This window comes from Oryzias latipes, chromosome 15 (assembly GCF_053564925.1).
Source record: "Oryzias latipes strain Hd-rR chromosome 15, Olatipes_Hd-rR_3.1".
Lineage (NCBI taxonomy): Eukaryota > Metazoa > Chordata > Actinopteri > Beloniformes > Adrianichthyidae > Oryzias > Oryzias latipes.
This window is the reverse complement of record NC_136251.1, coordinates 16,335,275-16,358,256: the sequence shown is the minus strand read 5'-3', so window position 1 is coordinate 16,358,256 and position 22,982 is coordinate 16,335,275. Positions and strand designations below refer to the sequence as shown.

Genomic DNA, 22,982 nt, shown 5'->3' with positions numbered 1-22,982 from the left:
AAAGTTATCAGTAAAAAGAAAGATGTAGATAGAAACCTGGAAAAAAAATAATTTAAAAATGTCATTTTAAATGTAATTTATGGAGTTAGACTAATTTTTTTTTGTTGTTTTTAGTTTAAACTCAAATTTAGTTATAATAATAAAGGGGATTTAGGTTTGATTTGAACATGAACACTGAACGTGATGACCTTCATAGTCAGCTGCCTGGAACTCTTAAAACCACATAAAACGATGACTACAAGAGATAAGTCGATATCAAAAGTCGCCATTTCCTCTGTTCAAAATGTAATTAAGAAATATCAGATGACAAAAAGAGTTATGGTCAAAATGATCCCTTCACAAAATGAAAGAAAAAACTCAGGAGAACAGTTTAAGGAATTAAAACACGCCCATGCCAAGATGCCAAGGAGCTTCCAGGAGATTTCTCCGTAGGGGTGCTAAACACAAAAGTTGGCAAATATCTGAATGAACCTGATGCACTTTGCAGGAAAGGGTTGCAGGGTGATGGGAGTTCAAATAAAACCCTTTAGCCTTAAAGCACTGGTTGTGTTTGGATGAAAGAATGAAAACGGTTGGGAGTTTAGTCTGTTGTTGTTGGGGTTTGGGATGCAGCTTGTGGCGCAAAATGATTCCTTAACTTGACACTAATTGGAAAAGCTTAATCAAAAAAGCTGCAGACGCAAGAAGAATGATCTGCAAAATGATGATTCTAAGCAAAGTGTGCAGGAATCTTTTGATAATTCCCATACTTTGCATGGATTTAGTCTTGATAAAATAGATTCTGAATTATTCTAAAACAAGCTATGTTTCTTTTTTTGTATTTATTATTATTATTTTTTTGTGTGCAAAAGTTGTATTCTCTAAATGATTTGATTATTGGAAGGTTTTATTATGAAGAGCTAATGAGACAGACAGCTCTAATTCCAGAGCCTCACACACCTCTGTGTTTGCAGAATTGTTTCCCTCGGTGTCCAGAGCAAAAAGCTTCTCGGTCAGCTCCAACTTCAGGTCGCTGTCCACTGAGCTGTAGTAATCACCGGGGCTGCTGGGCTGCAGGCGAACATTGACAAATGAATTGAACAGATTGAGGCAGAAGTCGAGCAGGAGGAGATGAGAAGGGAAAGAGAGAATAAATGAAAAGAGCAAAAGATGAGTTTTGACAAAGGCGCCATTCACCACTAACAGGCTGTTTCATCCAAAGCATCCACCCCCGATATTCTCACACACTTTGCCCACTTTTGCTGACCTCACTGAACGCGGGGAGAATAATTCTGGACGAAACGCAATCAACCAGTGGCTGACTCACTTGACTAATTAATCCTTTCAACTACACAATCAGGGTCGCAGTCCTCACCGTGGAGCAGCTGCTCAGGCTCGGAGTGGCACTGCCCGGGGGCTTATTCTGCTGCACGGTGAATGCGCCGGCCATGGTAGCCAACTCCCCTGGAACTGCATTGGACCCAGGTTTGTGGCTCTCACTTGCCCAGGACAAAGGTCCCAGCGGGGGCATGGCTGAAGCAGATGCCGGTGTGAATGATGATGGATGTTGAGGCTCCTCAAACTCAGATCGACCTACAAGGAGTCAGAAGAAAGGAAAACTTTTGAATAGAACTTCAAAAAATATATTTAGGAATGTAACACAGGACAGTGTTGCCCCTATAAGTTTTCAAAAAGTACAAGGCTTACCAAAATCAAGAGAAATGATGGTGTCTCCAGGTGTTGGAGCCAGCTGTGCAAGGTCCTCTGGCTCCTCCTTTAGGGTGCTGAACAGGGAGTCTCCTGGCTCCCCATTCATGCCTGCTCCTCCAGCGCTGAAGAAGCTGTTCATGTGTTGCGGCTTGAACAGAGACTCTGTCTGCTCCAAAGAGAATATCACAGCCCTGTCCTCAATGTCACTGCAGGGAGACAAGAAAGGCAAATTAGAACATAGTTTGTGATATTTACCATGTAGAAGAGTTTGGTTAAAACCTTTGGAAGACCTGAGCTCACTGCAGTGACAGGTCTCACCTGAGGACGTAGTTGATGCAGACGATGCATTGTGGCTGAGAGTTTCGGCTGTTATAAATGACGGTTCCCTGGGTTTCCACCCACACATAGCCGCCTTTCTTAGCCAGCATGCGATACTGACCGCTGACTGCCTGACCCTTGCTACACACTGTGGACACAATGAAAACAGACAATGTGTTAAATTAAGAGACACCAAGCGCTTCCTGCTGATACTCAAGTTTGCAGTTAGATAGTGTTGGCTAAGTTTACAATTAGTCCCATCTCATAACCTTTAAAAGAGATGGAAGGAGTGGCTACAAGGGTTTGGATTTATTTAGCTAAAAAATCAAAAGCCTAGTTATTGGAATTTTAAAAAGAAAGTAAATAAAGTATTATTTTTTGTTGGCAAATGAAATCCATTAAAGACTGTTTTTGCCAAGAGTCCTAACAAACAAATGAAGAAAACTAATGCTTAAAACCTGTGACATGTAGGTGTAATGCATTTCAAACGAAATCTGTAACAGTTTTAGGGGAATAAATCATGAAGAAATATGGAAGATCTGCTAACGATGATGTACTTTTACTCTGTCTTCTTCTGTTCTGTGACCTTAACCAGTCATGGTTTATGTTCTTTCTGCCTGGTTTTGCTGGAACTTTCTTCCAGGTTGTAAATGGATTGAGTCATTTCACTCAATTGCTCAGTCTAATTGCTCAGTCTCAGCAATATGGGCTGTTAATGCACAAAATGCAGTATTTCAACTTCAAAGTGGTACCTACAGAATACTATTATATGTGTATATAATATATACACTTTGAAATCTTGTGTTTTCTTGTGGCAAATGTGCTTTTCTGAAAGAGGGGTTCCAAATGTAAAATCATGCTGAATTTGGTGTTTCTACCACAAAATGTATAAATATTTTAATAACCACTTCCACTAATATCATCTACACTCAAAGTTTAAACTTATTGCTATTTCGGACAGTGTTATGTTCCTACTAATAAAATGTAACATTTTTCAAATGAGATCAAATAAAAATTGTTTTCCATCAGGGATTTCCAATCAGTCAAACATTTGTTAGTAGGAAAAAGCTGGATGTTTGACTTTGCAAGGAGGACATGCGCTGGCTCCAGTCCAGAGTTCAGAACTGGCGTGGGAAAAGAGCAGGACTGGTCAGAGATCGTACATTAGGCCAATGACATTGAGAATGTGTGTGCGCCCGTGTGTGTGACTGCGTAGTAGTTTTGGAGAAAAGGCTGTGGCAGCTTTCCACTCAGCAGCTACATCCTTTAGCATGTTCTGATTGGCAGGCTGGTCACGTTGGCCGTGAGAGCAGGTCGTGGGTGTGTGTGGGATGGAGATAGAGCGTCCTTTATCTAAAGTCTTTGGACGCAGATGATTTGGAGCCAAAAAGATAAAAAAATAAAATATAAATATGAAGCTTTTCAGTTTCAGACCAAATCAAGGCAGCCTTGAAACATGACAACGGTTGAAAAAAAAGTTCTGTTTAGGAGCCCAGGATCTTTAGAATGTACGTCTGAATAGTGCAATCATTCTAAATACAGCTTGTATAGGTGGGTCTTGGTTGCTAAAGCAGATCCTAAAATTGAATAAACAGATGAAACTATGTTGACTCCAGAGTCGCTCCTTTTTTCTGCTGCACAAACACACAAACACTTTATTTGTGCATGGGGGGCTTTAAGGAGTTCCTAACAGTGCAGCTCAAAGCCTCTAATGATCCTGTACTGTCAGAGCAGAGAATAGCCATGACACCCGCAGCCTCGTCTGCACACAGACACTCACAAACAGTGTCATTAGATTGTAATGGAGGCCACCTGGTCCCCGTGTCCACTGTGTTTGTGGCACCAGATGTGTGCAAACCTCATCAGACCATCGGTGGCTTCCCTTAATTTGATCAAACACTTCTTAATACCCTGATCCTGCTCTGGAAACAAACGCATGAAAACAGGCGATGCATGTGACTGGCATTTAACTTTACACTATTATATGTATTAAAAAACAGGTAATGAAAACCAAATGATATAGATCTTTATACTTTTTGTAACAACATTAGACTTGAACACGGTCAGGCTTTAGAGACTGAATCCGATTATCTTTGATCTATTGTAAAAGTGTTCCCAGTGGCCTTTTAAATACGCTGGTGCAGTCATTAGCCAAAATCACAAAGACTGTCGTTTTTCTATGACATAGTTTCTGCAGAGCAGCAGTAGTTCATAAGAAATTCACCTCTGAGTTGTGTGTGGGGGGACCTTAGCACTAAGCAACCCCCCTTCCCCTCCCAGTTTCTGCGTTTACACACTCTCCTGCTAGCTTACATCCCCTCACACCCCTAAACCAACATCACCAGTGCAACAAAAATAGTGAGCAATATTGGAGCTATCCAGCTGGAAAGTTTTGAGCCAGATTCCAGCTCAGACAAGGAAAACAAAAATGCAAATTGATCTAATCTTTTTTCTGTTCCTGATTCATAACAATTTGAATAAACAAATGCAAATTTAAGATCACATTTCTTTATATATAAGTCCTCCATCTTCAGAAAAAGGCCACCAAAACATGTTAAAAATGCCAGAAACACTATTTTTTTATGGGAGTGGGTCTTTAATATCGAGATTCCAATACTATTAAAGTATTTTGATTATCATTAAGGCTATAATTTCACCATGACATTATTACCTTTCTAAAGCCCACCTCACTCAACAAGTATTAATAATATACATATCTTTAATAATTCAATTTTTGGGGTAATGTCTTTATTGTCTATTAATATATTTAATTTGAATTTGAGTCAGTATTAAACACTTGTTTCAACTAAGAGCCTCGTTTTTTTATCAAAAAAAGTGCATTATTGAAAGGGCTCATGTTTGTGTTCATCCTGACAGTAAGCACACACAGGACTCACAGTTGTGGTGGCTCTTGGTGACGCTGTCAGAGTCCAGGGCGTGGTAAAAGTCATAGACCGAACGACCCAGCAGGTCCTCAGGAGCGTAACCAATCAACTCGGTCACCCTATGACACACAAACACAGGTTAGCAGTCAATCCATTTTTAATTCCCTGCATGTGTGCAGCACTCACAACCCAAATCCTGCATTTCTAAATCATGTGTGATGCCTTTTGAAGTGCAAACAGAAAGGTGGACAGTGGTCCAAGAACAAGAATTGCTCACATTCTCTGCTAACTCCCAGTTCCTCTGGGAATGGCTAATCTCTTTCAGCCTCTCTGATCACGAGTTCCACCAGTTAATCAAGACTTTGTTGCTTCCTCTGTGTTGACACATTTAAAAACCTATTTTCTTTTGTTTCCCTCCAAACTCTTTTCAATGGCACAGTTTAAAAGGCAAATTGCAGATTTACAGTAATGTTATTACCAGAGCAGTTCAGGTACATCATTAGGTTATGGTTTAGCATAATGATACATTATGATATATATATATATATATATATATATATATATATATATATATATATATATATATATATGTAATCTTAGTCACTTATTTGAAATTAAATAAATAAATAAAAGAAACAACCCTAGAGCAAGTCATCAAAACAGCTTCAAGCCTTAAAATAGCAATGGCCAGCGGTCAGCAACCTGTCCCTCTCAAAGAGCCTTTGGATCAGTTTCCCACTGAGATGAAAGCACAGGGAGCCGCAACACTAGGCGTGTTCGAAAAAATTGTTTTTGCCGATATATCACAATAGTTCATTTGGCAATACTTGTATTGATTCAAAAAGCTGTCAGGATTTTTATTTAATCATCTATTTCACTTATTTATGAGCATGATGTTTCCTTTGATCTTTTGGTTTCCACAACCTTGAATAGACTTTTGCATCTGTCAAACACCCAGAGTTAAGATGAATGAGATGATGGAAACAAATTCATTTTGATGCAGACCTGTTTCTTTTATTTTCTTCTTCCCAATAAATTATATTAATTTTATGGATGACAACTATTTTTTTATTAGGAAGCAGCTGTGAGTTTGTTGCGGGTCTGGAATCATAAGCGCGGAGTCTAAGCCCCGCCCCCACCTCTCTACCTGTTCGTTGTTTTCTCTCATGTGCAACCCCCCCTCCAGCGTGTTCTACACAGACAGCGCAACTTACGGTCATCGCAGCAGCAAGGTGACAGGATAGTAGCGGCACCCTGACGTATATTTAATTCATTTTACGCGGAAATGGGTGGTTTTCGTCTAGGGGGAAAAAAAGGCTTTTTATGTGTCCCCTATGACATGGCCACTGACTGTCTTTCCAGAGAAAGCTTCCATCCCATAACAGACTCTGGTTGGCGTTCACAGATGCAGACACGCCCCCTCCGCACCTTCACGCTGCTCTCTTCCTCCTGCCTGCTCGCTCTACCTGACGGTGTTAAAAGCACCACGACAATCTTAGAACATGATAGTTATTTTACAAAAACACAGAGAGCCGCAGCACAGGGAGGAAAGGGCCGGTGGTTGCCGACTCCTGCCTTAGTTACACTGTAACTCTGATGTTGAGGGTTATGTTATGTGTTTTTTCAAACTCTTACATATGGGGCCTGATTGTGGGCTCATATTCGGAATAAATCATTGTTTTTTTTAAGATTTATAATCAACAACATGTGTTGTAGGTTATGTGTGTAGTCACTACAAGACGAGTGAAACAACACATGCTCAGCAAAGGTTTCTTAAGGTAAAATTTCAACCACTAAGAAAGATTGTTTGAGATCTTTAGAGCCTTAATTTTGAGTTTTACTTAAACAGACAAAAACTGTGAATGATTCATAATGAGCTTTGGTTTCTGGTAGATTCTAACATTGTGTCATCCAGACAACATTGCACAGGTGCAGGTGAAATTTCCAGAATTCTCCAAGGGTTGTTTAATGGCGTTAAGATAAATTCATAGTTTAAGGCCATGCTAAATGAAGATGGAAAGTGTGCTGTTCTTTCTTGAATCTAAGTGAATGGTTTGCTCTTGCCTCGTCATGTTATGTAACTGCAACAGCTGCAAGCCTTGGAGAGCGAGGGAAGCAGGAACATGAATGAAAGAAATGAATGTCTGCAGTGAAGAGGAGGGATGAACCTCAACAGGGAGGCAGAGTGGGTAAAAAAAAAGCAATCCTACCAAAAACCCTCTGACATTGGCTGCCTCGTTAATGAAAATTCTTTGCACGTGAAATTCTGAACATCACTTTAAGCAGTTTTCTTAAGTTATAATCTAAAGAAAAAGGCCATTTTGAAGACTAACAGAAATGAAAGCTATGTTCACACCAGCCTCAGCAACCCAACTTCAAGTGGCTACTTTGGCTGAAAAGTCTATGTAAACACATAAATACACGTTTTGGGCTTCCGCGTTCAATATAGTAGCATTCATGGGTAGCTATGCACATAATTATAAGTGTTATGGGCTGTACGATCAAAATGCGCGGCCACTGAACAAAGTTGTCCTCTGACCAATGAGGGACTTGGATTTGGTAGCAATGTATGGTTGGTCTTTTTAATTCACGGAAGTACCAAATGTTTGAAAATTGATCATGGAGGAGAAATGAATAATTGCAGTTCGTCCACAGCCGGAATTATATGACACAAAGTCTTTTGTGTATCGGAATAGAGCTGTGAAGAAAAAAGCCTAAAGCAAGATTCACGAGATTTGTACCGCTTCGACATTTTCACCAAAGCCTCTTCCAACTGTAGGTGGTGGACATGCGCTAGTAAACAGTAGAAAAAGAAGAAGAGGAAGCCCCCCCCCCTTCCTTATCCAGTTTGAACATCTTTGGCTAAATGCACATTCAAGAACCTGCAGTTAGTGTACTCTTGAAGGTGCTTCACATGCCCAGTGTGTCCGTAGCTGAAGACTCAAAAAACAAAAATGTATTTAACACATACAAATTAGGAGGTCAAATTTTAGTTTCTTTCTTTGAGATATTTCAAAACATTTCTTTTCCCAACTACTGTATGTTCTAAAAAGGTTCTACAGTGATGCTCGGTTCATGTCGTCACTTGCCAAAAACATTGTTTTCGGCGGTTTGCCTCCTCTTTTCTCTTTTCCGGTCCCTCTTTTTCTTTGTTTCCCTTTTGCAACCCCTTATGCTGCCAGACACGAGCAGAAAAGAAACTTTCTGTTCCTTCTCTAATGAGTCTAAGTCCCTGTTGGACAAAGAGGAGGACCCGCCTACAGTGAACTCATTTGCGTAATTAGTGGGAAGATTTGAGCGGCTGCTAAACTGTATGCAAATACCAAATTAAAAAAGGAAAAGGGATCCCTTGTTTGTTTGGCATTTTCACACAGACGTCGCATAAGAAACCTTTGTCCTGCATTAGCTGCTTGATAAGATTACAGGTTTGAGTGTGCAGAATGGTGTAACTATGATTTGTAAGATTGTGCGTTTATCATCTTTTGGTGCCAACCTAAAGAAAGTAAGAGTGTTAACCCTACACTAACTGTAAAGGCAAGATGGCCGAATTGGGAATGTTAAATTAGAAGCAATATTCACACATAGCGACACCACAAACGCAACATGACTGTAATTTGAGTGACAATAAATGATTGATAGCTTTAGTGTTGTACTTTCACAGCTTCCTCTGCACTTTTTTTTCTGCAGGCAATAGGGCCTGGCATGCTCTGACAGTGTCATGACAACTCCTTATTAAAGTATTAAAGCTTCATTGTTGGCTCTCAGTTCATACCGGCATGCCAAGTCATCAGTCAACACTGCAATCGCTTCAAATCTGTCTTTGTGCGATTGTGTGGAACATACTTTACGGTTTGTGTTTTGACCTGCGGCAGAGTACAACACAAAACTGTTGTTCTGCACTCTGCTGAACTCTTGATTGAGAAGAAACATATTTATAATAGATTATGATAGACATAATTTATCACTTTGAGTTGGATCAGCAGGGAAAGGTCTATACAAATAAAATTTGATTGGATTTATGACGCTTTTATTTTTATAAGTACCGGTAAGTAGATTGTGTTTACTTAGGAAAATATCTTTTATTTGGGATATTTTCCCTAAAATGGCCATTTAAAATGTAAGAAAATGATTTTTTAATTCTCATGGATGAAATGTATGATTAAGTAAGTGCCTTTTGTTAATTTTAAATTGTATGAGTAAAACTACAATCCTGTCAAAAAACAATCAAATCTACAAAAGAATTGTGTTTTTTTTCTAACCTATTGACTAAAAGAACTACTGACAAAGACATTTTGGATTTACAGTTTTTGGCAGCCTTAGTGTTAAAAATTATGTAATGAATCCACATTATTTACACCACAACTCATAACTCACAACTGATGTCAATGACTACAACTTTACCAGGAGCGATTGAGAAACATTTTAGAATATTTTAAACTCCAAGAAGCTGATCCAAATGTTTATGTTAAAGCTGGTAAAATGTGGCGACCAGGGCTGCGTTAAAACTACTAACATGGGTGTTTCAGATAATTCATAGTCTGGCGCAACCCCATACTGATTGTGTGGACTTTGAGTTTTGCAACGTAGCACAACCTTTAATCAGGCCATAGTATTTTGAATAGTGTACTAATAAACTAAGGGTTTTCTTTTTCAATACGTTTGGTTTTGTTAAAACTGTTAAATGAAGCAAGGAGTTGAATAAAATACAACCATGGGATCAAATGTAGTGAAAAGAAACACAACATGGCAGCATCTCCCCCAAATGGAGGTAATTTAAAATTCAACAACTCATTCAGACTATTAGATGGATGCAGAAACATATTTAATCGACTGTGGGTTTTCTGCCTACTTGTCATCGCAGTAGGTGAACTTCATGTCCATGCTGTGTCTGCTCAGGAAGGTCCTGCTGTCCAAAGGTGTGTCGATGTTGGACGGGTGTGGGATTGGTTCGCACATCAAGACGGCACAGGTGAGTGGGGGCTCTTTGTAGCCACAAAGCACGCGAGAAGGGCAGCCGTCATACATCTTCAGATGACCGGTGCAGTGGAGCACCTAGAGGGAGTCACAAGAGGAGAGACACAACTTACAGAAGGAACACACACTGGATAAATGATGGGAAAAAAAAAGTTTCCTGTGCAGAAATTCATTTTAACCTAAACCTGTATCTTGCAATCTTTGGAAACATGCTAAATGGTTTTTGACTAAACAGTACACTTAAACCTATCTTGAATTTCCTGTGCATTTCTTACTTATACCTTTCTAAATTCAGCCTCTGATAAGAAACCAACAGGAAGTGATATGAGAAGAGGAAGTGGGGGAAAGTGTCCCCTTGCTGCAGTCACCTTCCAGCCGGCCGACTTGAGGTTGACGGTGCGTCCTCTGTTGGTTACCGTGCATTTCATCCGCATGAAGAAGTCCCGTTCTGTGCTCAGTTCTTTGCCTTTTTTACCAAAGCCACTTCCTGAAAAACGCACGCAAACACTTCTTAAACAACAATCAATATGCCAGTTTTCCTCACTGAAGTAATATGAAGGTGTTCATAAAAAAGTAAAAGTTTTTAATAAAATGTTTTAGTCTGATGTTCTATTCATAGAAAGTCTCATGTATGTTATACATCCCAAATTTGACATACCAAAAAAGGAAAGAAAAAGGAAAAATATTAAGGGTTTAAATTTTATTTGTGTGTAATGTTTTTAAAGGTTGTAATTTCATAATCTTTTAACGATAAAGTCAATATTTTATTTAGAAATTTTTTTAACCTACAAATATTGAAAATTAAACTCTTTCTATTGAAACCAAATAATGAAAAATAATTGGAAAAAAACTCTAGAGAAGTTCATGCAGCAGCTCTTCTGATGCGGTTGTCTATGCCATTGGGAAAATTAGAACAGATTCACGATGAGGTCGGAGTTCACCTCTGTCCTGCAGCTGCAGAGCCATGAGGTAAAGTCTCCACTGTACTTTTATATGGTAACTCTACATTAAAACAAAAAGCCATTTGAATTAAAAAATATAATACAATCTAAAAAAATAAAATGAATAAATGCCTGCTTACTAAAAAATGTGAGCTGTAGGGTGTTAAGCAGAGGTTTTAAGCTCTGTGATGGAACTAATAACTGATCCAGGTGAACCCCGCCTTTGCCCAACAGTATCTGGGTAACCTAATGATCCCGAACTGGAATAAGCAGGTATAGAGAATGGATGAGAGGATGGATGCATTGTTCAACGAATGAGTTGTTGCCATGGCAGATAAACTATCATCCATAGTTTAAGTTATTACAAAAGAAAATTGACTATTGTCTATTTATAGAGAGAGGAATAGCCTACGTGCACGATAGAACTTCCGGTTAACTTCCGTGTTTCGAGTGTGAGGCCGACAACTTCCTGTTGGTCGTGTTATTGTTGTGGGGAGTTTTGTTGAGTTGCTAGTTTTGAGTAAATAGGAGCGGATTTCGGGTAAAAGAAAGGCGTTTGGTGTTTCAACGCGTGACAAAGACATCACAACATTGTTTTGTACCCGTGTGCGAATTTGTCAAAGTACAACAGTACTAATATAAGCTTTCATAGCTTTCCAGTATATGTGTCGGTGAGAGCTGAATGGATGGTGAACACGGCGGGGGGACTTCACCCCAAACAAGACGAGTCGTGTTTCGTATTTGCAGCAATCGGAAAGAAAATGCGTCATGTAAACACGCCGTTCGTAATACTTTGCCCCGGTCAGACTCGTTCGGATCAAAATTTCTTTCCGATCGAGATAGCTGGGTTATACCGATCGGTGTTCCTGTAAATGGTCATTCCGATCGTGTGTCACTGCTGCTCTGGGTTACGTCATGCATAGACGGTGTTTCGCTGAGAGAAAGCTTTGGAGCGCATATGGGACCGACCAGCGGCTCTGCGGACGCCCTGCGTAAAGCCCCGCTCCGCTGGGTCTCCCCTCTCTTTCACCCCTCACGAGGGAGATGCGGGGGGGATGCGTGTCCACTGACTGAGGTCTGGACCCGCCATCCGAGCTCTGCGTTCGGGCTCCGGTGCCAGTGGACCGAGTGAACCTCTCTGAGCAGAGCAGCCGGATTTATTAATGTGTTTGAGGGGAGGGTGCTTTGTTACGTGTGCGTTTTGTTATGTGTGAGAATTCGGACTGCGAGCCGAACCGCCGCTCTGGGTTAGCGGCTGCCGGACTCGCGAGAACAGAGCAGAGCACACAGTGTGTGTGAGCTTAGAGCAGAAATGCCGCTCAGTCCTTAGAAACTGTTCAAAAAAAATCACAACACATGGAATTATGTTTCTAATTGTGCCCCGACAAATAAAGGCTGATCATTTACGTGCAGCCAGGATGCAGATTGCAGCGTTTCCCGCATGGTTTGTCCTGGATTTTGTCTCCATCAAAAGGCTAATGTTGTTAGCCCGTGTTGTTAGCCTATCCTAACACTGGTTTGTTCTTCACTTCTGTTCTTCTTCCACAAAAAAAGCACTGACCACACGGATTAAATATAAAATGATAAGCAAACAGGCACTTCATAATATTCATAAAATTAATAAAAGCACGTTTGGAAGATCGCCTCGTATATCACCGAGCTGTTGCATAAATATGTGACAGCACAGGTTTGTTTACAACGGGACTCATTTCCTTTCGGTATTCTCGACACTATATTTTTTCGACACAATATTTTGCCCATGTAACCACGCACTGGTCGACAATCCTGTAGATGTCGTTCACGTCGATTTTCGGGAGACCTTGTAGAAAACGGGTGAAATATACCATCTTTCGCAATCAAAATCTGCCGTGTCGCTGCTATAGAAGTCGCAAACCGGAAATGGTCGGCCTCACACTCAAGGCGGCGGAAGTAGAACTCCTTACTTTCGTGCACGGAGCCTATTTCAGGAATTTCATCGGTTTCTCTGTCTGAGAGTCTTTGTCTTCCTCATGTTAGCAGCTCTTATTCCAGTTCCTTCACCTCTCCACCACAAACACACACACACACACACACACACACACACACACACACACACACACACACACACACACAAAGTTCTATCTCTCTTTCTGTTCCCCTCTGCAGGACTGTAGCCTCTGATCCTCTGTTCCCATGTTTGTTTAGGACATTTCCCCGTTATATATACAGAATTATAGAACATCCTTTTTTTTTTAAAGGAATTCTCGTTCTAAAAAGGTTTAGATCCTCTGACTCCTCTGACTCATAGATCCTCTACGGTATTATTTAATTTTTGGAAAATGTGTGGGAAAACAATTTCATACTAAAACATTACATTTTTACCATTTAAAAAATCTCAATCTAGAGTTCAGGGATGAAGAAGACTGTGGGGGCTTCAATGTCCCAAACCAAGACTGTAATCAATCATGGGGTAAAGCTTTACTTTTCTATAACCCATCTACAAGCCAACATTTCTAAGAAATTGAAAACTGACGTCTAAAATCTTTCTTTCATTCAAACACATTCTTCTAGACAACAGTCTCCTCGTTTTTCATCCTGAATTGCTTTGTAACTTTAAACCTCAGCAACGTTTGTACTTACAGCAACAGTTTATCACTTTTTCCCTCTGAGGCTTCTGAAGTGTGATACTTTGATCATTTTAGATGAGATGGTGTGTGTGGGTGGGTGGGGGGGGGGGTAGCAGGTTTTAGATTTAAAAAATAAAATAAATATCTTAAGAACTTTATTTTCAGTGAGTACATTGTCAATAACTCTAAAGAAACATGGTAAAATATAGTTTTTAAACAAAGAAATATTTTCGGCAGTGAACTATCTACCCCACCTTCGCTGGGATAGGCTCCAGCATCTGTGTTACTATGCACAGGACTTATTTGGAAGAAAATTTCACTAGATGGATGGTGAATAAAAACTAATTCTAGACTGCCAAAGTAATTTCTTCTTTGTAGAGCTTGAACAAAAAGAGGTATTAAAGATCAAAGCATTAAATTAATTGTACAAAACCGAAAAGAAAAGGTTTGAAAGACCAATTATTGTAAAAATGTCCTCTTATTTGTTTTGCTGATAACAGTTTATGTCTGATAAAGTTGTTTTTGTATTTTTCCTAATCTGTTGCAAAATGACCATTGAGGAGGCCACGTTTGGACAGACGCTAACGGATGCAAGGATGAGTGCTGACCTGTTGTCTTCAGACTAAGATTTTCTTTGATCTCGTCGTGGTCACACGGGTGGGTGAAGTCAAAGATGCTGTGACCAGTGAGCTCCACCTGCAAAACATAGATAGCTTTAGGAAAATTGTATAAATTAGCACACTGATGACCTATGACTTGTGCTTCTGTATTTGGCTTCCATGTATAGTGGTTCTAATTTTCTGGTAGCATCACTTGTTTTGAGACAAACAGAAGAAAAATTGAGTCATGAGGGACCAGGAAGGAAAAATAAAAGTGTCATCTAAAGCAAACTAGAATACTTCAGCACAAAAAACAGCACTACCAGATTTACAGTAGGCTTCTTTTTTTCTGTTTCCTGTTTGTGAGGTTGATGCCAGAGAAAAAAAAAAAACGAAAAAATGCCGATTGTGTTTGGAGTTCACCCTTGCCTCTGTGCACAGCACACATTGCTGGCCTCACCGGCATTTCACACAAACACACTAGGCTTTTGAGTCTGCCAGCATGTGTCAACAAATCGGTCCCATCTGCTTGAGTTAAGATCTTCTGTCAACCAGATTTTGGTAAAAATTAATTGAGGAACTTCAAATTGTTCTTTTTTGAAAAAAGTTGTGTGCAAATACTTTATTGAGCTTGAGGTTGATAAAAAAAAAGATTAAATAAAACACAACTATGTAGTCACATTTACAAATGTAATACATTTATTTTTAACGTACAAAAAGTTACATTTAGCATCATAAATTAGTTTTTATAGCTTGATAGGAACAAGTTTTGATAAAGTACAGACTATGAATCCATCGTTATCTATTTTATCTATAAAGCATCTGCAGTTTTTTTAATCTCCTGCACCATAAGAAAGGAATTTAATTCTCTGTCAGGTTTCCACCAAATAGAAGCATTTAATTTGAAGTCAGCGCTAAATAGTTTGAAAAGAAGGAAGCTCTCTCCACTATCAGGAACATTTCTGTAAATGTTAGGCAGAGAAATACATTTCAACTTTAGTCACTTGATGACATAAAGAAAGGTTTAGATGTTGTTGACATTATAGCTGTGTGACCCAGAGTTTAGACATAGATAAGGCCCATGTTCTGAGTGGGCCAGAAACATTCTGCTTGTCGACAAAATATTGCACTGAGGAATATTGTGAATTTAAAGACCCACTCTGATGAAAATGTAAGTTATGGATAAAATGAATTTGAATGAATGCATCCACCTGTAGATGACTAGACCCATGTATGTCTTTGTTTTTCACATCCATGATGGCATATGGCTCAAATAATAATAATAATAATAATAATAATAATGGATTGGATTTAACTGCGCTTTTCAAGACACTCAAAGCGCTTACAGTGTGTCCATTATTCATTCACTCCTCATTCATACTTGGTGATGGTAAGCTACAGTTGTAGCCACAGCTGCCCTGGGACAGACTGACAGAGGCGTGGCTGCCATTTCGCGCCTACGGCCCCTCTGACCATCACCGGGATCATTCATGCACATTCACACACCAGTGGAGCCACACTGGAGGCAAGGAGGGTGAAGTGTCTTGCCCAAGGACACAACGACATTTTGGCTGGTGGGAGCGGGGATCGAACCGCCAACCCCTTCGGTCATTGGACGACCTGCTCAACCACCTGAGCCACTGTCACCTCAAAACTGTACAATGGAATAGCTCCAATATTTCTCACCACTGCTCATGTTAGGTTGAGGTTGCGAGGGACTGAAAGCTAGCGGGAGAGCGTGTAAACAGACGGATAATGGAAAGTATGGGCAGGCTTACTCTGTAGCAACGTTCCAGCCACAACATAGAGGTGAATTTCAAATGAACTACTGCCACTCTGCAGAAACTATGTCCTAACACAGCATAATCATAATAAAAAAAAAACACATTGGTTTTAAAATAAGTCAAAAGATGATTGGAGTGGGACTTCAACAACAACAAAAAAAGTTGCTGCATCCAGGTTTAGGTCTCAGAATGATTTCCCTCAAAAGATAAAAAAAATTAAAATAAAAGGTATCCAGGTTGTGTGATTGGAAAATAACAAAAATTCGCCTGTTGCTGTGCAGGACACAAGATTAGAAGTGTTAGTAATGTACTGTGGTTATGTTTTGACGATTTATGATTTTGTTTTGTTTTGATTTCGATTTGATTTTTATGCAGGCTAAACCTGGTGACAAATGATCCCTTACTGCAGAATGTTAGATGAAGTTTATGTACTTTTATGCTGTTTCTCTGCAAAATCTTGAGCTGAAGTGGCTCAGAAGGTGGACTTTCTAATTGTTGTCCTTCATAGTAAATAGCATTTCTACAAAAGATGGATTTGAACTGAGCTTAGAACCAAAGGCAGACCTGTGTCCAGAAAAACATTAAAAAAGAACCATCATATTTTCTTCTTTATAGTCCCTTATCTGATAAAGCTTCAGTCCTTCTATAAATATTTACAAACACAATCTCACTTTCTGAAGCTTAATAATTCAAGCCAATTTGATTAATAGAACCTGGATGCTACTCAAACTCTTATTTCATTTTGGCATATTTTTCTGTATTTTGGCTTAGTTTTTGCTTCATAAATACACACAGCCGAATATGTAATCTGTCGTTATTCATCTCAGGCTTTATTTATTTAATGTTATTGTCTGATAAAATGATTTTGCATTGTGCTTACATGTAAACGTTAATACTGATGGTTTTTAGTGTTTTTGGCATGGCTGTTTGAATCATAAATCAAAGTCAAAGTCACTGATTTAACGCAATGTAAGAAAAAAAAAAGTATTTAGAATAAAAAAAACTTGTTGAAATCTAACAGTTTAAAAAAAGAGGGATGCACATTTAGAGTTTGAAAGTGAGTTTGAGTTTGGTTTTATTTCCAGCACGATAACAGTAAAGGTGACGCCACAGTTACTCTCCTAAAGTCTGTGCATGTGTCTGATGTTGTATTCCAGTGCTGTGTAAGAGGTTGTGCACCTGCGTGAGGCCCATGAATTTGTTGATGTTCTCAGACAAGAAGATCATGTCGCCATCTGTCGTTACCACGGTGATGAAGCCCTCCAGAGACTTTAGGTACAGGCTGTCCATGTGTGCGTCCTTGTCGCTGTCACTGCTGCCACTGCTGCCACCTGGATAGAGAGACAAGTTGCACTTAAAAATGAACTGCTGCATCAGATGCTTGGTATAAATGGATGGCACTAGAAATCTGTGATGTCATGCATTCCTGCATCTAAAGCCACTCCTCATCCTCGACCGTAACAAGTTACGTCCAAAAATGCACAACCGGCCAAAGTGGTAGCTAACTTTTGGAGCAGAACTTTTTACTGTTATGCAACTAAGCTCAAATATAACCAGTGTAGCATACAAACATTTACACACACAGGGACTCCAGTCTTTTTTTTGGAGATAATTATTATAAAAGCTCTTGTACCAGGGACCTGACCTCAGCTCAGAAGGGAGTGTGTGTGTGGAAAGTGCTTTCACACTCAACAAAGCCCAGTAGTCAACGGGGGTGGAGGGTGGGAAGCATGCAGTTCCTCTGCTGTGCTTCCCTCAGATAAGAGAGAGCTGTTCTCAAGGCTCCCAGAGAGGCCTAGGGATCGAGTTTGGAGCTTGGCCCAGGAGCGCTCACTCCCGCGGGAGTCCAGAGCTTTCTCACGGGCCCAAGAGATCAGGCGAGGACTCTAAGCTCCCAGTCCAGAGACTGGTGGCACCTTTGGCTTACATACTCAGCTGTGATTACCAGTCATTTGGACTGAGCTGAACTTTTCTTCTTCCTGGTGTGGCTTAGTTGCATAACTGCCCTCGTTTCAAAATAATGGGGTGCAGAACATCAAGTTTGAGAGGCAGCTGCAGAGCAGGTCATTTCCCTGTCTTCCTACATGTTTGCTGCACTGCAATGGGCAGAAGGAGTGTCAGAGGGTGAGTTTGTCCCAGAATGTGGCTGGAAGCAGCATTCCTTTGTATTGGCAAAAGGAAATGGAGCCTGATCCTAACTCTCACAAACAGAGACATTAAAGAAGAAACTTCAGGGTGTTCAAATTCCAACAAAACTGCGAGGAAACCCTGATATCATCGTCCACTCTGTGATCTAGATTTTCCATGGTGGAGTTTTAATAAGAAAGCCACAACAAATGGAAAAAGAGATATCGTTTTTTAATGATTTAATGTGGAATTTTAAAAGGCCCACTCTGATGAAAATCGTGTTTTTGGTGTTTTTGACATAAAATTTTTCTGATAATGTATTAAGTATGAATTAAAGTAAATTAAGTTTTTCTTTACCCAAATTGTTGTGAATCAGGAGCAGATGAAAAAATGCTTAAACTGAACAGAGAGCTCTCAGCAACAGGGAGGGGAAGTGGGAGTAAACAGTCCCACTCACAACTCAGAGGAAAATTTCGGATGAACTCCTAGTGTTCTGCAGAAACTATGTCCAAAATCAACCTTTTTCATCTTAAGTATATTACATGTTCATTCTTCACAAAAAGAACCCCTAAAGTGGTATTTTGATCCATTTTTCATTTTGTAATTATAAGTCTAGTATTCAAAATTCACTACTTGCTACAAAAGAAAACAACAACAACAGTTTAATTATTGATCACGTGTATGATTGTTTATGTTGTTGTTCCACCCAATTTGAAATCACAAAAGATATTTAATTATAATTTACATAAGGACTTGTTTTTTGAAACTTTTAAATTTTTTATTGGTGTAGTCTAGATCGTGTTAAAACTGTAATAAAGTCTCTCTAGAAGGAGACAGAGATTCTGGTTCAATTTTATTTTATTTTTTAAGCTGTGCAGCATCAGAGCTGAAATATTTATGATTTTGTTTCAAGGGGAAGCGACCCAAACACCTCCAGGACCCTCCCCGCCTCCCCCATGCTAGTGTTACATAACCGAGGTGTTTCCATCAGATTGCACATGTGTCAGTGTGTGCTTCTATGTGCACGCTTGGCATTCGTGCACAGCAGCTCGTTTGGCGCCGAAGCAGTCGGGTGTTATGGCTAGCAGGGATAATGCCATCACCCGTCGAACGATGGGCAGAGCCCTCTGCTTCCTCTCCAATCTCTCCCTCCATCATGGAGCAATCAGACCAGCGTGATAAGGATATCTGCTGCTGCATCGCATGGATCTCCCTGTTCTTTCCTGCCCTCTGACCCACTTTTTTCCTACCCTCATTACTTCCTGCACTCCTCTTCCTCCTCTCTGTTCCCTCTCTCCTTCTCTTCTGCCATCCATGCTCCTCCTCCTCTTTCATGCCTCTCTACATACTTCATTACAGGACTGCTGAAGAAGCTGGCACAACACAGCTCAATCAATATCATAACTTTCAGATGAATCTGGATGTTAAAACATATGGTGTTTTTAAAAATGACAGTTGTGTTAATCATTTTGACCTTTTATGACCTATGTTAAAGTATTCTAGTATGGTTGTAACCAAAAAGGTTCTAGTGGTCAGTGAATAAATAAAGGAATGATTGACAATGGCACAAAAAAATAAATAATCACAGAAAGGCTTTTTAAGGAAATAACACTTGCAAAGCGGCACGCCGAAATATAAACAGAACATCACAAAGTGATTGGGAGCAGAAAGGTGACAAATGAGAAAGGCTGTGGCATGTGTTATGATTTATTATTTTTCATTATCATGTTATTATTATTAATAACGGGCTATCTGATTAATCGAAAGGCTTTTTCAAAACCATGAGAGAATGATATTTACAGGAAAACACGAGGTATGGAATGCCTTATTGATTCATATTTAACAGGACACTGACAGCAGTGGTTAGTTTTACAGTCAGTTTCTTTGTTTCATTTAATCAAATCAAACTATTTTATTTAAAAATTGTTTTTCTAGAGAAGATGTGCTTATCAGAGCTGATTGAAACCAGAGAACTCTAAAATGGTTCATGTCTTACTTCATTGCATCCTATCTTGTTCTACTAAACTGTTTTTGGCTGATGACAGAAAAAGAAGGTATTTACTTTAGATGAGTCACAGCAAAGAGCACTGATGTTGTAGCAGTTTAAGTTTATTGCTCTCTGATCGCAGGGGAGGAACAATAGGTCTGCTGCTCCACTTCCTCCGTTTCTAATTTTATCCAAGACGAGGAGGGAGGAGAGGCCGTTCGTTCACCCACACCTTCCTACTGAACAGGATAATGCGCTGCACACACTCAAAAATGTAAAAACATGCCAAAGATGTTGCCTTGGAGGACAAGCAACAATCAGCACCCTTTCCTTTCCCCTCAGCTTCTCTGTCACCAATTTTCTCCATAGTATGAATGTGTCCTTACATGTGGCGAGCAGCTTGCGTGTGCGCAGGAAGCTGATGGCCAGCCTCATGATGGAGGCTTTGTCCAGGTGGGAGCTAACGCTGTGTGGTAAAGGCAGTTGGTGGGCCAGCTCGTAGAAAACCTCCGTCTCTTTGCTGCGTCTGCAGCGTGCCGCATCTCGGGACTTTTCCTTCCGCCGCTCCGAGCTGCTTCTGAAACACAAATCACAGCAGATACAATTGATTTGTTTAAATCGGAAAAATTGAAGCCCATTAAGTGTAATTTTTTTCCAAGGAGACTTTTATTCACAATATATGTTTTTTTTTTTTTTTGGCTTAAACTGCTGTTAATATTTAGCCATAATCAAATAAACTGTTTCCCTTCTGTCACAAATGAATTCCATGACACGGTCAAATCAGATCAGGAATTTAAAAAGTATCACTAAATAGAATTGCGTGAAAACATAATTTTGCAGTAAAAGTTACTTAAAAAGAGGTAATATCAAGTAAATTGTTGTACATTCCAATCAGTTTTTCTTTTTTGTAATCAGGTTTCAGAGATTTTTGTTGTCGTTGAAGGTAATTCCAAACGAACAAAAGGCGTCAATCTTTTCTCAAAGTTGGGACATGTTGATGTCAGAGCCTGTCGAGGTCAGCATGACAGCAGACTTTTATCCCTGCACTCCCACATCCATTCTTCCAGCCACTGATCGTCTTTAAAGTCTGCCAGTGGCTCTGATGTTTAGGGATCTCCCCAACTGCCATAAAGCAGGAAGTCTGTTCGGTGCGAGGGTGGCTGCTTACGCATCGCATGCAATTGTTCCATGTCATTTGGACATGCAGTAAAAGACAAGGCAGATGCCAGAAATAGACTGAAAGATCCTTTCACAAAAACAAAACGTCACTGATACCCGGTTTAAACTGCATAGCAATTGGCCATCGCATCATTTCTTGTACATTCTGTATGACGCAATACATTATGCATTGTGTCCCCACTACAACTGTGCGGTGTCGTTCATACTAAAGTTGACCAGTATTGCTTTGAATGTACCTCTGATAATGTGATTGTCTGCAGCGTTTCAGTGTTTTTTATTTTTTTGTGATATACAAAGATCTTTGAGATTCAGTTTTTTATATATAGAAAGCTTTTTCTTTTTCATATGCATGCTTACATCTATATAAATACGTTTGTGGCTAATGATGGTGGAGACAAGATCAGGTGATTGGTACATCAGGTTTTTTTTATTCTATTTGCAAAGCCCGACATACCAAATAACTATACTTTTACAACATAAATAAATAAGTTGCCACCTGCTGCATATCTGTATCAAATACAGCTGATATTATAGTTGCATTAAAAAGTAAATATACAGTGAAAATGTTTTTTTCCCCCTTTTTTTTGGAACTAAAATAATGTCTAATCCTGCATATATTTGGAATGTAGTGATGTCTTCAAAATCCTGGAACGTGGAAACAACAAATTTCTGGATCGAGTTTGCACAGCCATCAGTTCTTCTAAAAACTCAAAATGAATACAGGTTTAATAGTGAGACTTACACGTTATTGTACTACTGGCAAGAAATTCCAATCGTGGATGATGTCACCAGCTTGAGTGACATTTTGCAGCGATGGGTCCGATTCCCTTCCAATGTGGTGGTGATTACAAATTGCTATGAAATATAAACTGGGCTTTAAGATTTAAAAATTCTAATGAACTGGTCAGGTCGTGTTTGATCTGATGTAAAGTAACATGAACAGAAACTACTGCATCATTTCAATTCATTTGAATCAATTTGAAATCAATTAATTTTTATGCAGAATATAGATTTACAAACAATGACGGTTGGTAAAATATGGTACAAACTTGAGAACTATTAATGTATTATAAATGATAAATCTGTGTTAAACACAGCAGTGACCATTGTAATGATTAAAAAAAAAAACTGCAGGCTTGATTTAGAATGGGAGTAAAACATATGAATGCCAGATTTAAATCCTAATCAACAACCCACATTTGCTGCTTTGACAACAAGCTGCCTCACATGTCCTTTTTCTTTCATGTTGTCAATTGTAGAACACAGAAGTGATCAAAGTGTACAAGATAAATGTGCAAAACAACCATCAGTCATTTATCAGCTATGTGTTTATTCCTGCCTCTAGGTTTGATTTGAATTGAGAAACATCTGTGATGTCAAATCTGAACTTTGGAAACAGCAAGACGTGTTTGGAGTCCGGCCACATTGACGCACACTTAAAAGCAGCTTTATTTTAATAGATGATGGTTGTTTTTTTAGAAAAGCTTTCGAATGACCAGCTGCGTGAAGGTGTGGAGCCATGTGATTATTTTAATTTCCTCAGCCTAACGCGGTTTTCTGAAAGCAGAATTGGTCAATGTTCTTTTCCGGCTCATTATTAGGCCTGGTTTTGATAAACTTGTAATGCTGCAAAACAACATGTGGGTTTAGGCTGTGCCTCCATCAGAACCAGCTGCAGCGTCTCCATTTTCTCATGTAACATGATGAAATACCAGCCATCCTGCAGGGTCCAAACCAAACCCTCGTTTTCAGAAGAGCAAGAAGAGCTCCAGCTGTCTAAAGCTCCATGGCAACCACTGATGTAGAGCAGTCAGTAGCAGCATTATGACCCCCAGGGTCACGCAGCCGAAACCACTCTGGCCAGTTAGGACAAACAACATGTGAGAAAGTCTG

The 22,982-nt window shown here is 39.6% G+C and overlaps 1 protein-coding gene across 2 annotated transcripts in view; it reads right to left on the bottom strand.

Moving 5' to 3' along the window:
• epas1b (endothelial PAS domain protein 1b) overlaps positions 1 to 22,982 on the bottom strand; it is a 48,658-nt gene that overhangs the window by 5,721 nt on the left and 19,955 nt on the right. The window contains exons 2-11 of one of the 2 annotated variants that reach the window (XM_023963599.2): positions 20,297 to 20,487; positions 16,976 to 17,127; positions 14,022 to 14,109; positions 10,235 to 10,353; positions 9,742 to 9,944; positions 4,905 to 5,011; positions 2,008 to 2,155; positions 1,687 to 1,895; positions 1,355 to 1,572; positions 940 to 1,050 (exon numbers count right to left, since the gene is read on the bottom strand). In XM_023963599.2, the coding sequence (XP_023819367.1) occupies positions 940 to 1,050; positions 1,355 to 1,572; positions 1,687 to 1,895; positions 2,008 to 2,155; positions 4,905 to 5,011; positions 9,742 to 9,944; positions 10,235 to 10,353; positions 14,022 to 14,109; positions 16,976 to 17,127; positions 20,297 to 20,487 (1,546 nt within the window). Of the gene's footprint in view, positions 1 to 939; positions 1,051 to 1,354; positions 1,573 to 1,686; positions 1,896 to 2,007; positions 2,156 to 4,904; positions 5,012 to 9,741; positions 9,945 to 10,234; positions 10,354 to 12,750; positions 12,884 to 14,021; positions 14,110 to 16,975; positions 17,128 to 20,296; positions 20,488 to 22,982 lie in introns of those variants that run through there. The other variant, XM_078932449.1, reaches the window with a different exon arrangement.